Source organism: Vulpes lagopus, chromosome 23, assembly GCF_018345385.1.
Source record: "Vulpes lagopus strain Blue_001 chromosome 23, ASM1834538v1, whole genome shotgun sequence".
NCBI lineage: Eukaryota > Metazoa > Chordata > Mammalia > Carnivora > Canidae > Vulpes > Vulpes lagopus.
In genome coordinates, this window is record NC_054846.1 from 31,367,780 (window position 1) to 31,386,149 (window position 18,370).

At 39.2% G+C, this 18,370-nt stretch overlaps 1 protein-coding gene and 1 long non-coding RNA gene across 2 annotated transcripts in view; one reads left to right on the forward strand and one right to left on the reverse strand.

Annotated features, from left to right (window-relative positions):
• Window positions 1-10,711, forward strand: part of LOC121481413 — a 130,819-nt gene extending 120,108 nt beyond the window's left edge. The window contains exon 4 of the long non-coding RNA XR_005985284.1: window positions 10,581-10,711. This is a non-coding gene — a long non-coding RNA (uncharacterized LOC121481413). The remainder of the gene's footprint in view (window positions 1-10,580) is intronic.
• Window positions 10,712-11,663: 952 nt separating this feature from the next.
• On the reverse strand, window positions 11,664-12,268 carry LOC121481412 (pre-mRNA-processing-splicing factor 8-like). Its single transcript, XM_041738723.1, has one exon. The coding sequence runs from the start codon at window positions 12,254-12,256 to the stop codon at window positions 11,846-11,848; it is 411 nt and encodes a 136-aa protein (XP_041594657.1). The 5' UTR covers window positions 12,257-12,268; the 3' UTR covers window positions 11,664-11,845.
• Window positions 12,269-18,370: the final 6,102 nt, after the last annotated feature.

Below are 18,370 nucleotides of genomic sequence, written 5' to 3' on the forward strand. Positions count from 1 at the left end.
CCCCCACCTTGTCCTTGCTCAGGCTACTAACTCATTTCAGTTTGCATCAAAAAAATTTTAGCACATCTTATACATCGTAAAACATGGCTATGTTTAGTAGGAGGGATTTAAAAACCAAACCAAACCAGACCAAACCAAACCAAACCAAACCAAACATGGGATTAAGAAATCAAGCTATCCATGGCCCAGGAATGATTTAGCACTTTAATAATGGTTTGCAAAATTCAAGAATTTTTTTTTTAAGGAAAAAGTTGGGCTATTTTCCATCATGAATGTACACCAAACAAAAGAAACAGTATTAAATTGGATATTATTGAAGTTAAATAATTATTTCTTTTGAGTTTAAATTGTCTTTTGTGGAATTTCTTTTCTGTAACTTAAGGGACACATAATTTGAAGGCGGTAGGGAAGTGATACAGGTTCTACATCTCATTCTACAAAATGGACAGGATGCTTTTGTTAAAAAAAAATTCCATATTATATTTGTTAATCGTATCATATTGACAGTTTCAAGCCTCATTCTCCATTTCTTTTTTTTTTTTAAGATTTTATTTACTTATTCATGAGAAAGAAGAGAGAGACACACAGAGACACAGACAGAGGGAGAAGCAGACTCTCTGCGGGGAGCCTTGTGCAGGACTGGATCCCAGGACCCTGGGATCACACCCTGAGCTGAAGGCAGAAGCTCAACCACTGAGCCAGCCGGGCATCCCTCATTCTTCATTTCTGTACATATTTGAAGCTTACTAGAAAGTGAACATTAGCAGAATAGATTCTAAGTTTTGAAAACCTCAGTTATCACTCACCTACTTACAGCCATAGTGACCTACGTCTGTGGCTAAAGAAGTTTCCCCTACCTATAGAAGTATATTTCTGTTTTGAATATAAGACTATAATAGTAATTTTAAGTATATAAAGCAGTATCTAAAATTTTGGGTAGAAATTCCAGTCATTCATTCATTCATTCAACAAATACACAGTGAATACCGATGGTGTACTAGCCACTGGTAATAAGTGTCATCCAACTTAGACATGTTGGCAATTCTGATGGAGCTTGGGAAGACAGACAAGAAGTAACCCTTAATTTTTTTTCAAGTTTTGATAAGCACAAAATAAAGAAAATGAACAGGATGAGGTGATAGAGAAAAACATGGTAAAAACCATATCAAGTGGACCTATGGTGGTTGTGGAGGGTGGGCAGGAAGACGGATCTGGCTGCATGTGCGAAGGCCCTGGGACCTTGGGAATGAGCTTGGGATATTCATGAACTGAAAAGATGGCAGTGTGCTTGGAGAAAGTGGAAGAAGATGAGGTCGGAGGATGCACAAATGATCTCTCAAGCTATGTCAAATGAGAACAAGTTAAGGTTTTAACATTTCTGTTAATGAAAACGTTGCTTCGTTTACTACAAAAGCGACCAATGCAAAAAAGCTTGTCTCGATGAACCTCTGATGTCTCTTTTAAGCGATGTTATTTCTCATCTATTTATCTTTGAAATCTCCAGCTAAGGGAAAGGTAGTGATTGTGTAATACGACACGCCCTTTTGTGGATAATTATATAATGCCACTAGGGTAGAAGCATTTAGAGAGAGGAGGTAATTTTACTCTTTTCAGCCCGGAATTTTTAGTAGATGAAGATAAAACATTTCAAGCTGTCTCCCATACATTGCCATCTCTGCAGAGAATCCGATTACTCTCCTTTCTCCCCTTTACAAAGATTCGTGTCTCAGCTTATCACACTAAATAAGAACATGTACGTAAACGCTGTAAATTGCATCCCTGAGAAACCACCAAAATCAAAAGAAAATAATTATGCAGGATGAATCTATATACGTGTTCTATTGAACTTTTTGCCAAGCCACACACGGTGTTGCAATGTATGGTGCTATCAAAGTGAACCTGACAGGGAATTACAACTTCTGAAATGTTAGGGTTTTGCAGGTGATAATGCATGACACTATCACTACATATAAGAATATGATGTCAGCAGGTATCACAGACCCCACTGAAATTTAGAGGATTCTGAATAAAGTGATAAAATAATGATGGTGATAATTATTAGGATGAAAGCCAGCTATCTCCGAGCAGCTGGAGAGAACAGAGAGGTCAGGATTGATGACCCTTTAGAGCCAAGAAGGAAACTTGGCACCTTCTGTGTTGTGGGTTACTCCACTTTGAAGGGCTTGGTTGTGAAATATGAGATGATAGCACGGATCCCATGAATATCGCTCACATCAAATAGGATCAATACAGAACTGGGAAAGGTAGAGTTTCAAGTTCTATAGTTTCCACCTGCAATTTCACTGGTAAATGGAAAAGCCTGGATTGATTACTTAGGAGATTAAATTGCTATTATTGCTAAGCTGTTGTGGGGAGTAGCTTAGATGTCCTTTGTAAGCGCGCTTTCCTGGGAGAACATGTGTGGTGTCTTGGAAAGAGCAAGAGCAAGAGTCAGAAGGACCTAATCTGCTCACTGCACATTAAGTATGAGCTTGGACAGGTCACTTGATCTCTTTGTCAGCTTCCTCCGGAGTAAAATGAAGCCAGAAAATATTTCTTTTTTGAAACCCACTTCACTAGAGGTTTTCAGCTGCAAGATAACATTTGGTTATTTGTGAAGCACTATACTTTAGCATGAATCATCATGTTTTGTTTTAGAGTAGGGATCGAGAGATGACTGCAATGTGGTCAATGTTTGTGCCTTGTCCCATTTTTGGGATCCAAGGGACATCTGTAACCTTAGGAGATGTCACTTCGACGGAGACGGGTTGTAGATGCACTTTATCTTTTTAGTTATACTGGGTCTCAAAAAAATAATAACTCAAACATTCTTCTTTTTGCTTAAGAGTCCAAGGTCTGATTAGGAGAATAGAACACTTACAAGGAGAACAAAGCAACAAGGTGGGCTTCGGTCGGGTGAGACCCTCTTGCACTCTCACTCAGTGGTTACAAAAATTCTAAATACAACTGCCTTTTGGACATCTCTTTTGGATGTCTCCTCCTTCTCATAACAAATAATATGATCATCCCTTTCTTTGCCAAACCCAGCAACCCAGGAGTTAATTCAGATTTTTCTTCTAGCTCAACTCCCACATCTGTACCCAACTCCAATCCTGTAAATTCCATTTTCTTAATTTATTGTACAGCCAGCCATACGTCCCATTCTACTCGTGTTACCTCTGCATTGATTCCGATCCTTATTTCTCAAAGCAGAATTACTACAGTAGCTTCCTAACTGCTCCCTTGTCTAGAACCAGCTCTTATAAACCATCCTCGTCAGTGATGGCAGACTGACTTCCTAAATTAGAGATCTGACCAAATTATTCCCTTGTTACAAATTTGGTAATGCTCCCCAGGGCTTCCAAGTCATAAATTCTTAGCAGATACGATTTTGTTTTCTGCCTGCATATGTGTCCCCAATCAAGCCTCATTATCCACACCCAGAAGTACATCCTTTGCTCTGGCCATATCATGTTGTTTCATGCTTCCAGTCTTTTACACATGATGCTAGCATAGCCTAGAAAATTATTTTCCCCATTATATGCCTGGCTAACTGTGGTTTATTCTTCAAACTTCAGCTCTATTGCCATCTCTTTCTAAAAGACTTCCTGATGCCTATTCATTTTAATGTCACTTCCCCAGGCTCTGAATGTGCCCTGTGTACATTGTTAGTGTATTCATAAATCCTAATTAATCCTAATCCTGTTTCCCTGCGTATCTGTAGATTCTAACAGTGATGGGCACATAACCTGGCATTCAATAATTCAGCTTCTTCTGAATGGTTGAATCAGCACATCTAATATGATGGCCATGCCAGGAGAGAAGATAAAAGTCATACCCTGACTGGATTGAATGAGACAAGGGGAGCCAAACTGTAAAGGCATTTCCTGTGAAGGTATTGGAGTGACAGCTTAAGGAGGAAAAAGGGAACAAACAGAAAAAGAATGAGAAGCAAGGAGACCAAAAGAAGTTCAGGTTAAAGCTTACAAAAATAATGTTCTAGCTGAGGATTGACATACCCACTAGGTTATGGGAACGTCCTCACTGTTATGAGATTGCAGCAGACACTATTGTATTTTGCATTGTTCGAGGGAGAAGGAAGAGTCAGTGAAGAGACAAGAGGGTTTAAAGAGCATACAGAAGGCTGGTTTGGCTGGGATGGAGTGAGTGAGGGTGCTTACACTGAATTGTGTCCCCTCAAATTTCATATATTGCAACCCTGACCTTCGGTACATCAGAATGTCACTGCATTTGGAGATAGAGCCTTTTAAGAAATGATTAGGTTAAAATAAGGCCATGAGGCTGGGCTCTAATCCTATCTGACTGGCATCCTGATAAAGAGAAAATTTGGACCTAAAACAAGATGCCAGAGGAAAAACCCATGTGAGGAATACTGCGAAAAGGTGGCCATCTACAAGCCAAGGAGAAACACCTCAGAGGAAACCAAACCCAGTGGCACTTAGATCTTGGATTTCCAGCTTCTAGAACTGTGAGAAAATAAATTTCTGTTGCTTCAGTCACCCGTTCTGTGGCATTCTGTTATAGCAGCCCTAGCAAATTAACAGGGAGAAGAATGATAGATCCAGTCAGCAAAATAGTAGGAGTTTGAGCAGACAGTGTGGAGGAAAATTATGTTGTGGGGCCTTACAGGTCATTGTAAGGACTTAAGGTTTCATTCTAGTGAAATGGGAAGGCTTTAGAGGATCTGGAGCAGATGAATATTATAACCCGACTTTTACCTTCATGGAGATTAGGAACTGACCGTGCAGGAGTCACATTGATAAGAAATTCAAAGTTGTCAACTGTGTAAGAGAGAAGGACATGGAGGATACTTCCTCCCTTCCATTTAACAACTGAAAAAAATAAATAAATAAATATCCAAAGTGAGAAAACAGGATCCCAGAATGACCTGCCCAAGATGATGGAGTAATTGTGTAGCTATCCTAGAAGAAGAATCAGGCATCCGGTGCTCTTGACTACTTTGTGCTTGGAGAAAGATGCAATTGGCTTCTCAAGTAGGAACTGCAAATCAGATTGCATAATATTTTGGAGAGGTTGGATGTATTTGTGTGAGATAACACTTGAGTGAGTTCTGGTAGCCATGGAATGGCTCAACTGCCCCTCCCTGTCTCTGTGACTCAAGGACACATATCTTAAAAGACTGGCAGGAGCAAGTGGAAATTATTCATGGGCTCTCATCACACACTGTGTTTCCACAGATGTCCTTCATGGTGGATCATTTCATTGGTAGAACAATTTTCAGAGATGACAATAGCAGTGGCCAATCTCTAAACAGTTCTCCAACATGTACGACAATGGGGAATTCTGATTTTAGGTTAGTAAAGATTTTGTGTGTATGTGTGTATATATACATATAAATGTACATATACACAACATATGTAATTAATTTGTGTAGTACCCATACAACATATACATATGTGTGTATATATATATCATATGTGTGCTGTATCATATATGCTATATATTTCTATATATGATAGAGAAACACCAAACTTAGAGATAATAAAATATGCTTAACAATATAAATATGCTCAATTAGGTCTGAAAGATGTTGCAGAGAGGTCTGAGTTTAAATCCCATTTCTGGCTCTTAATAACTACATGAACTTGGAAGCAATCCTGACACTTATCAAGGTTCAATTTCCTCATCTGAAAAATAGGATAATAATCATGACTAACTTATAAAGTTGTGACCAAATAGAGCAGGTACAGGGCATAAGTCTCTTAAGAAAACACCTAGGTCACAGTAATTCAATTAGGGTAGTTTAATTTTTAAATTATTATTATTTTTTTAATATAAAGATTTGATTTATTCATGAGAGACACAGAGAGACTGGAAGAGACACAGGCAGAGGGAGAAGCAGGCTCCCTGCAAGGAGCTTGATGCAGGACTCAATCCCAGGACCCCAGGAATATGACCTGAGCCAAGGGCAGATGCTCAGCCACTGAGCCACCCAGGTACCACTGGGTAGTTATATTTTTATTAATTTTTTTTCTCTTTGGCTTACCTTGGGTTTAATTTCCTCTTCTTTTTCCTCTTCTGTTTCCTAAGGTGGAAGCAAAGATCATTGATTTGATCTTTCTTCTTTTCTAAGGTAAACATTTAATGCTATAAACTTTTCCCTAAGCACTGCCTTAATTTCATTCCACAACTTTGATATATTGTTTTTATTTTCATTCAGATCAAAGCGTTTTCTAGTATTTTTTGGAATTTTTCTCTTTGATCCATGGGTCAGTTTCCAAATATTTGGAGAGTTTTACAGGTATGTATTTTCAGTATTGAGTTCTAGCTTAATTTTTTATTAATAAGAAAATGGCCATAAGAAAATGGCCAAAGAACATACTCTGTATAACATTAATACCCTTAAACTTATTAAAAATTGTTTTATGGCTCATAATAATGTCTACTTTATTTTATTGAATGCTCTATGTGCCCTTGAGAATAATATGTATCCTGATATTGTTGGATTGGGTACTCTATAAATGCTAATTAGGTCAACTGTTGTTCTAGTGGCCAACTATTCTATATCCTCACTGATCTACTGTCTACTTTTGCTATCAATTACTGAGAGTGGACTGCTGAAATTTCCAACTATAATTATTGAAACAGTAAAATGTCAGATATTAATACAGTCACTCTAGAATTTCTTTGATCAGAGTTGGCATGGTGTATCTTTTGCCTTCTTTTATTTTTGATTATTAAAATCTATTTGTTAAGTGTATTCTTTCAGGCATCATAGAGTTGTGCTTTGCCTTTTTATCCAATCCAACAATATCAGTCATCTAGTTCATGTTTAGACCTGTTATATTTAATATAGTATGGATATTCTTGGTTTTAAATCTTCCATATTGCTATTTACTATTTATCTTTTCTTATTTATTTTTCTCTCAATTATTTTGTGTTAGGTGAATATTTTCATTTTTGTTTCATTTTTCCTATAACTTTTTAAAATTTTTAGCGATTGCTGTGGAATTTACAATATATATTTTTAACTTCTCACAATTTACCATCAAGTAATGTTATACCACTTCACACATGATATAAGAACCTTACAACATTGTATATGTCCATTTCCTGTTTGATCCTTTCTGTTTTGTTGCCATACTTTTCCTTTTATTTATGACATAAAATTCAGAATTCACTGCTTTTTTTTTTCTTTGAAGAGCTGCCTATCTTTTAAAGAGGTTGGAAAATGACAGTTTTATATTGACCCAAATTTCATCTATTTCTGATGCTCTTTATTCCTTTGTATAAACCAAATTTCCACCTGTTGTCATTTTTTTATCTGCCTAGAGAATTTTCTTTAATATTTGTTGAAGTGAACATTTGCTGATAATGAATCATCTCCCTTTTTGTTTGTCTGAAAATTTTTATTTGGCTTAAGTTTGGAAAGATATTTTCACTTTTTAAAGAATTCTTGATTGATTTTTTTTTTTTTTGGTCTTTCAGTATTTTAGATGTCTCTCTAGCATCTTTTGACTTGAATAGTTTCTGATAAGAAGTAAACCTTCATCCTTTTTTTCTTCTGTATGTAATTTGTCTTTTCAAGATTTTGTCTTTATTACTGGTGTCCCTCCTCTAATCTCATTATGATTTTTAAACTTTTTTTTTAAGTTAATTTTTTTCTGCTGAAGATTCATTGAACTTCTTGGATCTTTGGGCTTATTGTTTATAGTTTAAATAAAATATTGTAATTTTTAGCCATTATTATTTCAAATATTTTGCTTCCCACTTCTCCCCTGGAACTTTAATTTCATATGTTTTATACCAATAATATTGTCTCATTGTCACTGATTTCTTGTTTATTTTCATCAGTCTTTATTTCTCTCTATGTTTATTTTAGATTTTTTTGCTCTATGTTCAAATTCACTGATATTTTCTTCTATAGTGTCTAATCTGCTATAAATCCATCTAGTGCATTTTTATATCAGATATTATATTTTTCTTTTCTAGAAGTTCCATTTGGGTATTTTTATATCTTTGAATTTTCTCTTCATCATGCTCATCTTTTCCTCTACCTTATTTAACATATAAAGAATATTTATACCAGACATTTTTACATCCTTGCCTGCTGGTTCCAGCATCCTTGTCATTTCTAGGTGTTTCTGTATTAATTGATTTGTTCCTAGATTTATGAATTGTGTTGTATTTTTAAATTAATATTAGATTTTTTTTTTTCCTGGCACATGGCTAAGTTACCTGAAAGCAGTTGGATCCTATCCTGTAAGCTCTGTTAGACAATGTTTAGTCTAGGACTAATTTACCCCATTACGCAGACAGTGCCCCCCTGAGGATTCTACCCAATGTTCACTGAATTATGAAGTGTTTTCTTTCTTGCTTTTAGGATAACAAACTAGTCTCAGTCCTATGTGAGATCTAAGGGTTTTCCCACCTACTCCTTTCTGATATTTCCTTCCCCAGTCTCAGGTAGTTGCCTCCCCTAAATGTGCAGATCAGAACTCAGCCAATAATGTAAGGAAACCCTTCTCTGTATCTCTAGAGTGCCACTTTCCTGTGCACAACTTTCTTCTTTTTGTTACTCACCCCTCAGAGTCTAACTTTGTCTCTCTAAACTACTATCTCTATTTTCTCTGTTTATTAAGTCTTGTGGGCTACATTTGGGTCCCTTCTTTCCTGTGCTAAAGCTGGAAACTTCCTATAAGAAATCAGCTGATGAAATTATGGGGCTTTTAGGATGAACAACTTTCCTGATTTAGCCAGGATTATTCCAGTTTTAGCACTAAAAATCTCCTGTTCTGAGAATCTTCTAAGTTCCATGCAACGATCATTGGTCACTCTCAGTCACATTGTTTCTTTCCTTATTTGGGGGAAATCACAGTTCTTTACTATCTTTGGGTCAATATCTGAAAATTGTGGGACACACACACACACACACACACACACACACACACATTTCAATATTCTGATTGTTTCAAGTTGTTCCTGCCTGCTCTGTTTTGGCCAGAAAAGGAAACCTTGATTTATTTTTAGGGTCATTTATTCTTCTGTGTGAAAAGTTGGAAATGACAAAAATAAAATTGGGAAGACCTGTTGAGACCTATTATTGTGGTCTTTGATGATGATGGCTTAGACCACATATGGTGATATATATGATGGCTATAGGTGGAAGGAGTTGAGATATATTCGAGAAATATGTTGAACAGGACAAGTCCTAATCTAATTGATGAAATACTTTTTCTAGACTTACTTTGATAATCCAAATAATTATGAACCCAGCTATGGTGATTCAGCATATATTCTTGGATCTTGCCCAGAAGGGTTCATGGATAAGATCTCTAGATCCAGGACCCATGCTCATTGGGCAAATAATCTGGTAGTTGGTGAGAAACTCAAAAGGAAGGAGTCAGCAATTCACAGAGGATGGAGAGAAAGAGATTACATTTCAGGGCATAGTGGCTAGGATACTTTGGGTCTATCCCTGGAATGGAAATTCCCATCAAGTTTGTAGTGACCAGAAGGGAAGAGGAAGTCACTTATGTGTTTAGGCCCAGTGGGCCACGTCCTTTGACATCTAATAGGTTCATAACTACTCAGGCACAAATTCCCTGCTAATCCTTATGCAGAAAACTGGGCTTCATCAAACTTCACCCAGGATGGAGGAAAAAAAATATTTACGTCCTCCATGTCTTCTTTCACATCACATCAAGATTCAGATGCCATAATTAACTGGATACAGACTAACTTTTTGGGAATAGGGAAGAGCCATAGTCTAAGAAACACCCAGATGAGAATATCTCTTGGGATAACACAAGATAACATATAACTCTAACCTCTGTGGAAATGATTCACAGGAAGGCCAAACAAATTCAAATGGCTGATGTCAGATCTTTTCTTAGTGACCAGAAAAAAATGTGGAGATTTGATATCTGATACAGCAGAAAGAGTCAAATCAAGGGAGAAAAGAGGGGAAAAAAGTGACTTTATCAAGGGTTTCCATCCTCAGATGAAACTGACCAAAGAGAGAGAGAAAAGATGACCAAAGCATTTTTGTCATGCTTGGCTGTGAATGCACATTTTTATTATGTTTTATAAAAATAAGTCTCTCTTACAAGGCAACTTTGTGCCTCAGTGATTTGTATATTTTTGTTAACAAATAGCTTTTCAGTGGCAGAAATCTGGAAAAATGACATAGAACAGGTCTCTCCAAAGAAAATTCTAGAAAACAAAGGACTGAAATAAGCAAACCATTAGAATATAATATCTTTTAGGGAAGGGACCATGTCTGATATATTCAATTAATCTCCAACACCCTTCCCTCATGCCTGCACATGTTAAGTGTTCAGCAAATATTTATTGAATAAAAGCCTAAAGTTTGGGAAATGGAAACATTCCCTAGACAAATGAGTCTGGAAACACTATATCCAATACCCCTGTTTTTGTAAATTCACAACACATATTTACCTGTCAAAGATTCCTAAAAGACCTACAATAAGAAAACCTATTTATATATTTTATTTTTTTAGGAAACTAGCTTTTCACCAATATCTTTGACCATGGAACTGATTTTTTTGTTATTTGTTTTTGCTTTTGTTTTTTAGGGAATACTTGTTCTGCATCCTGCAGAAATTCTGCTGTAACCCAATTGTCTTTGAGGAGGCAAAGCTGATTGTAAAGAGAAGAATTTGAAGAGATGACTGTGACATCACATCAAACCCTTGTTACATTAAATCCATACCACAAAAATACTTAATGTATTCAAGTTAAACTGGTTTATTGTCTTAGCTGGACTTGGTAGGTAGAAAGTAGAAAGCAATTTTTATTTTGCTTCCACCCCTTCCAACCTGATATTCACCTCCAACCCCCAGGTTCCATCAACCAATATAATTTAGTTTTTCTGGTTACCAACAGGTAATAAATTAAAATAAAACACACACACACACACACACACACACACACACACACTCCCTGCAAGTCCCACTTTTTTTTCAAGTCTGGTGCAGTAGAATGTCTACTTGAACATTAGCTGTCTCCTCTCACAGCTCTGTTATCACTTGTGTTGGAAGTCTAGGACTAGGAGAAGGGGACCAGGTGGATTTCCTTACTTTCTCCTCTTTATAGTGTTGCCACCTTCCCTAGCTGTGATTTTCATTCTCTCCAGAGACAGGATAAGTAGGTCAAGGGAGGGAAAGATGGAAAGGTGGAATTAACTTCACTCAGGTTATCATAATCTGTTATGATCCTCTGAATAGTAAACATTCCAGTTGACTTTACTCTCATGGAACATTGGGTGAGTCTTTTTTAAAGATACCTCCTTTTGTCTACATTGTAGGGCATCTCTCAGTAGTTGTTCCACTGACTGCAATTATGCCTTCTCAGGCTAGCCAGTTATGACTCCTTCATTCTCTCGGCTTCCAGTGATACATTCCACTAATGGGGTCATGTCACCCTTCCAGACCATCTCTTCCGAGATGACCCAATCTACCTTTCTTAAGTAGGGTCCTTATTTGTGCCACCAAATTCTGGAAGTGCTCATTATCCCCAATATATCTTGGTCCTGGACTGCAGAGAAGAGCAGTTCAGGCTACAGTCCCCTGTGTTTTTGAGTATGTGTCAGACATCAGTTCCTATGTTTTATAAAGTCCCAAAGACATATATCAAGCAGTTCCATTGACATTTTTTTTCCTATTTATACAAAATGTATTATTACATTTTGCTCAGGACTACATGCCACGAGAGATCAATTACAAGAAGCACAAACAGGGAGAAAAGGAACCAAGCTGCTGAATGTCACCAGCTTCTCTTTGGGGTTTTGTAAAAGGCTCCAGTCTTGGGGAGTGTGAAGAAGGGGGAGGTGAGGAAACAACTAGGCATAGAGGTCTTCTCGGTCCGCAGAGTAGACCTCACCCTCTTGCAAGAGAGCGAAGTTGAGGAAGTGGGAAGGTCTGTGCACCTCGTGGTAGAACTCTTTAGAATTTGCCAGCTGCAGCTCATACTTCATGTTGGGATCTTGCCGGACACCCATAAAGTTGTAGTTCCATGAGGACTGGGCAGGGACCATAAAAAAGCCAAGGAAGCGAACTGACAGCAGCATCTGGACCCTCTCATAATGTGAGGGTAGATAGCCCTTGGGATTGTTGCCCTTATCTGTGTTCCGGCGACCCCATTCATAGCCACTGGGGGTCAGCTTATAGGCTGTCAATGTGCAGGAGCCTGGTGTGAAGCTGCAGGTGATGATAATGGTCTTCTCACCATCCCAGGATGGGTCATCAGCCATGATCTTAGCATGAGTGGTTCCATTGATATCTCTCTCTTTTGGTTTGTGTTAAGGAAAAAACACATCTGTTGGCATGGAGAAAGAGGATGGGGACACTTATTAAATTGATTACTGCTTCCAAATAATCTTCAGGATCCATTTCTTTTAAGTCACACTTGATAGGCTGGAGATTGCCAATGTGATAACATGGGTAGAACCACTTGCGTAACCTCTTAGCAAGCCCCTTCATATGTAAGCTACCACCTGGCTTTGTGAGTCTCCTTGGCATCAACTTTACTGGGCCTTTTCTGGAACACCTCTATGACAGCAAATGACCCATTTAACTTCCCATTGCAGATGACTTAATATTCTCAATCCACACTAATATCTTTTATGAGAAATGAGCAAGAGGAACCAAAGTTGAAATAAGAACCAGCCAGGAGTATAACTGCCGAGACTTAATCATGTTTTTTATAATGCATAAAGCCCACAAAATAAGAAAGAAAAAAATGGAAAGTATTAGTTTTATGCACCAATTATTAGCTTCATATGGTGAGTTTTACAGCCATTTGAATGTGGACAGAGATTGAATTTCACTTGCAAAAGGCTCATTTTGCTCTATTGCCCAGTTCGTGGCCACCAGGCAACAAATTAATTTCCCCTATAAATACTTATCTATGCTGGGGCTTGCTCTTGTCCTCTGGCTTTCATTTGTGTTTGACATTTACAGCACCTTTGTTTGCCTAGACATCTCCTGTTGTCAGCACTGGTTCCAAATGAATCCAAAGATACTAAGGCCACCAGAAATTATACTAGAGTTAGGAGTCACAGTTAAAAAAAGAAAAGGCGGTTCATGTTTTTTTTTAAAGATTTTATTTATTCATTAGAGACACAGAAAGAGAGGCAGAGACACAGGCAGAGGGAGAAGCAGGCTCCATGCAAGGAGCCTGATGCGGGACTCGATCCAGGGAATCCGAGATCATGCCCTGAGCCAAAGGTAGATGCTCAACCACTGAGTCACCCAGGCGTCCCAAGACAGTTCATATTGAATGTCAACTCTCTGACCTGCATTCAAGCATCCCATCTCCAGGAAGAAGAGATATGGCAAGTATATTGGCCAGACTATGGTATGCTTGGCTTTGCCTACTCAGTGCCTCTTTATAAGTTGATTGGGTTCCATCATTTAAAAACCAAGAGTTTTTTTTTTTTCTTCAAGATTTTATTTCTTTATGAGAGACACAGGCAGAGGGAGAAGCAGGCTCCATGCAGGGAGCCTGACGTGGGACTCGATACGGGGTCTCCAGGATCGCGCCCTGGGCTGTAGGCGGCGCTAAACCACTGAGCCACCAGGACTGCCCCAAAACCAAGAGTTTGAATGACAACATTCTAACTCTAGTTTCTCTAGAAGGCTCAGCTATTTGGGCAATAACGGCCACTTCTCTCCATGGTACCATGACAGGCCGCTGGTACCAGGTAGCAGCGACCACGTTAGAGCAAGCCTATACTTTCCAATTTGCCCACCAGCCTTGCCTGTTGGTGGTCTTGCCTGGCTCCTGCAGACAGAGTTCTGGACTCCTATTATTGTCCAAGTTTGGAGACACCTTTCAAACCTTAGCCCCTTCCATTTTCAAAGGCAGTCAACTCCAACTTACCCCCAAAGAGCCTTCTTTGATCTGAATGGCTCAAACAATCCCTTAACCCCTGGATTGTTTAAAAGGTTATTCAGTTTCTCTCTTCCATTCTCTGCCAGCCCATTCTCCCCCCCAGAGAGTTTGTTCTGTTCTTTTGCTTTAAAAAGGAAAACAAAGTGTAACTACACGTCTTCTCTCCAAAGACCATAGCTCTTCGAGGCTGAGAGCCAGATGCCTGATTTGTTTTCCATCCAGAGCTGTACATACAGAAAAAGTCATCGGCACAAGGCCATTCTGCCTTTGACCTTCCTAGGGCTGAATGCACAGCTAGTCAACACTGGAGCTGAAAATAGAACCCAGGACTTTCAAATCATTGTTCTGCTTGCTGGGCCGTGCTTCCTCCCATAAGAACTTGGTTAAACAATGTCCTGTTTTGCAAAAGCAGAAATCATAATATATGTATGACAATATTCAGACTTAGAAGAAACACAGGCCTTACTCTCGGGAAAGATGGCATGGTAGTGTAAAAGGAGTGTGAATCCATTTCTAACACTGCAGCTTATAGGTGGGATGCACTCAAGAAATGTGTGTTGAATCATCAGCTTTGTAACGTGTGGCATTTTGAACAGGGAGTTCTCACTGAGTGCCAGGAATATATTTGCTTGACAACCCCCGGAAAGCAAATGTACGACGTTAGAAAGGTTATCATGGAAACGACTGAACTGGTCTATAAAGATGGTCAGGGACCTGGGGGTAACTTCTCAGCAGAGAGTAGCAGCAAGTGTCGTGGGGAGGTTTGGTAACACTGTGATTCTCAGCTCTACGTATGTGTGTGGCCCACACAGAGCACAGAAAGCAGATGTGAACAATAGGAGGTTGGAGGTAGCTGCTGTTTTTCCAGGCTCCCAGGAAGAGTGCAGAGCTCTCTCTCCCATGCCGCCCTTGTGCAGTGCGCTCGCCTGTCTTAGGGGTCATCACCCTGCTTTGGTGTTCAATGAGCTCCCTGGGCCCTGGCACACAGCCCAACTCCAGAGGCAGCAAAGCAGAGCCCAGAGCCCAACTTTCCGAGTTGGAGTCTTGACTCTACAGTCCCTCAGCTGTGAGACTTTGGACAGGTGACTTTCCTCTCCGTGTCTCTATTTTCTCATTTGTAAAACAGTAATAATAGTTCTTACCTCAAGCAGTCATAATGAAAATCAAATGAATCACCACTTGTGAAGTTGTTAGAGTGACACTCGGCACATAATAAGCATTCATGAAGTGTTAGTTATTAGAGACCAAATGTACATCATTTATGAATGCATGGCCTGGCTAGCAGCACAGGACAGTTAGAGGACACCAGGTGACCTGATCACTTGCATGGATTGCTCCGTGCAACTCTAAAAACAGGTGCACGGAACAGCCATATTACAGGTGAGGCACTGAAGCCCACGAGAGTTGACTACTTAGTCAAGGCCACACAGCTGGTGAGGGACAGAGGAAGGATTTGAAACCATAAGGTCTGATGCTGCAGCATTCTGCCCATGAAATATATGCTCCCCAGGAGCAATACAGGTAAAGCTGCTCTACGATGTTCTTATGAGGCTCAAATATAATCATTTATTGACACTTTGAAGGGAGTAAAAAAAAAAAAAAACGTGAGATGATGGCGATGACTAATAAACACATGAGAAATCCAGCTCTTATCGGCCTTATTTAGCATATCAAAAGGTGTTAAAAATAATAATTAGGCTCAGGAACTAAAAAACAAGTAAAACCAGTCATTTTGACACACCAAATGCAATTTGATATGCAAGTGTCATGTACTCTTGATAACAGCCATTGAATAAATTAACAAAAGGGCTTGTAAGGAACTGGAGCACCATGATCTTTTGCTTGTTTCTTTCCTAAAAGTTACTTAGTTATCATATATTTTACTTATTTATATTCTTTGTCTCTGAATAGTTCCCTCAGCTATAAATATGAGGAGAGATAATGAGATCATTTTTCTCTTCTCCAAAATTACTGGGGGCATTCTGGTGTCATGGAAAACAAACCAAACTTGAGGTTGAGAGATAAGGTTTCTGGCTCTGACTTCATTCTCAAGTGACTCCCTCTAGAACCTAAGCAAATCTCCCAGCCTTCCTGGGCTTCCGATTTCTCTGTCTGAAAGCAGAGCTGTGGAAGCCATCGATTGTAAAATTCCTAGTGCTTTTAACAATTGTTGGTTTTCCTCCTGGGAACTTTTATTACACAGCAGACCTTTCCCCAACTCTATCCCCATACATCTGCTTCGACCTTCTTAGAATCAGAGTATTTTACAATTAAAACACACATTAAATGGAATCTTTTCTGTTCCTCTTCTTCTCCTTTTTATTTTCTCCTCTTTTCTTTTTCTCTTCCTCATCCCACTCCTTCTTCTTTCCCTTCTCTTTCTTCTGCCCTGAAATACTGTCATTGAACTGATAGTGTATCTTAGATTTAAGGCAAAAAACAAAACCCAAACAGAAAGAACATAACATCCACCACCACAAAACAATAGCTAAAGCTGTTCCAAAGACTTGGTTGATGTGTGAATGGACTTGTGTGCTGAAAATACAGAAAGAGCACTCAAGTGTCATTACTGCTTCATTTCTTTAAAGTTCAGGCCCTCTCCCAGGGGATGCATTGTGTTTTCTCTCTAGCAGCTATGATCCCTGGGTGCCCCCATCACTGATGACAGCACCCTTTCAGAGACAAAACACTTTTAAAAACTAAAATGTCTCAGTGCAGTTGATTCTGCAATCATCTGCATGTACCAGTGACTAATCTGTGCAAAGCCAAGTCATTTCTTTGCAGTCAGCAGAGAATACCAAGGGTCCCTCCTGTACTCCAGTCATATCCAAGTGGGAGAACAGCTGTTCTTTGTTTCAGGAAAGGATGGGGCAAAGGTTAGCTCATGGGTAGAGTTTCCTGTTTGTAATGTCTGAAACCCAGGGAGGTGCCAACAGTTTGGAAGGTTTTATTAAAGGGGAGATAGTTCTTGCAAGGGTAAAGTTACGAGGAAAGTGAAATTCCTTCCCCACTTGATGTCTTAGGTACTGCACATGTGCAGAAGACTAATCATACAATCTCCCTGCTACTGTCCTTCCATGGCTCCCCTTTCCTTGCCGGATAAAGTCCAAACATTTCAGCACTCTCTTAACTCAGAATTATTTGCAGTTCTATGAACGCACCTTGTTCCTTTGTGCTTGGAATGGCTTGCCCACATGTTCACCTGGACAGCCCACCTGCTAAGATTTAGCTTGGGTGTCATTGCACCATGGAAGCTTCTGGTAGCTCATCCGTTAGGATAGGAGCCTTTTCTTTGTAGTCTCAAGCATCCCATGTGTCTGTCTCTGTCCAAGGGATTCTCAAACAGCTCACAATGGAATCACCAGAAAAGCTGTCAAATATGCCCATACCTAGGCTCTGCTCAGGGAGCTTGATTACACTGGTCCGGGTTGGGGTCAGGCTTCTCTAGTTAGTGAATCAGGTGATTTTAATGTGCAGCCAATGTTGTGAACCACGGATTTATTGTAAACTTTATGACATATTGTATTGAAAGTTTTGTTTAACTTCCTCCAGACTAAGTTTCTTGAGGACTGGACTTATTTTATAGTGGTACGTATATCCCCTGAAATTTAAAAAACATCAAGGACCAGCACTATTAAATAAGTAGTGTATGAGGAATAAAGGAACGAATAACACATACACACCCCAACATTCTACCCACCTATCCTGAGAGGCTCACTAATGCTCATGCAATTGTTTAGTGTAAGACTGTGTGGAAAACAGAAGAATCAATGTGGATCCCAGGTGTTTAGGGACAAAGGATGCAGTTTAATAGAAGTGTCTGAGAAAACAAAATAAGGCCTAAGAGAAAACCAGGGAAATTTTGAATTAATTAAGAGCAGCTGTGGAAAAAAACCAGAACCATGAAATCTGACCTGGGCAGGAACTTGAGAGAGAAACTAATGCAAGATATTTGGGAGCCGGAGATTGGGAGATGGGAATAAGCAGCTCACAAAGTAAGAGGTTGAGAAGAGATTAGCTTCTACCTACACTGGATAGAAATACAAGGGACATGGGGTCTGTCCAGAAGAGACTTAGCTTTTCCTGAAGACTCCAGGGTCTAAAGCCTTAGTCAAGGTGACCTGGTAGCCTAAGAGGAAATCGGTAGCATGGGAGTCAAGTTTGAACAGCACTAGATTCTGCTATACTGTAACTGCTGTCCTACAAATCTATATTTTGTGGGCCCTAGTATGTGCTAAGTGCCCTACATGTTATCCCATTGAATGTGCAGGCTTAGGTTTATGAAGTAGGCTTCATCATCACCAGTTTTACAGATGAAGACACTGCACTGAAGTTTAGGGGGGTTTGGTAAGAGTCCCAAGCTACCTGTACTATAAGTGGTCAGTATCATTTTCTATCACTGACCCGATGACATCCTATGGAGGAGAGATATTGGGGAAAATGGAAGGATGGGCTGGAATTCCAGGTTCTT

Excerpts from the sequence above, each read along its gene's own strand:
- LOC121481412 (XM_041738723.1), bottom strand. The coding sequence starts at position 12,256 with ATGGCTGATGACCCATCCTGGGATGGTGAGAAGACCATTATCATCACC.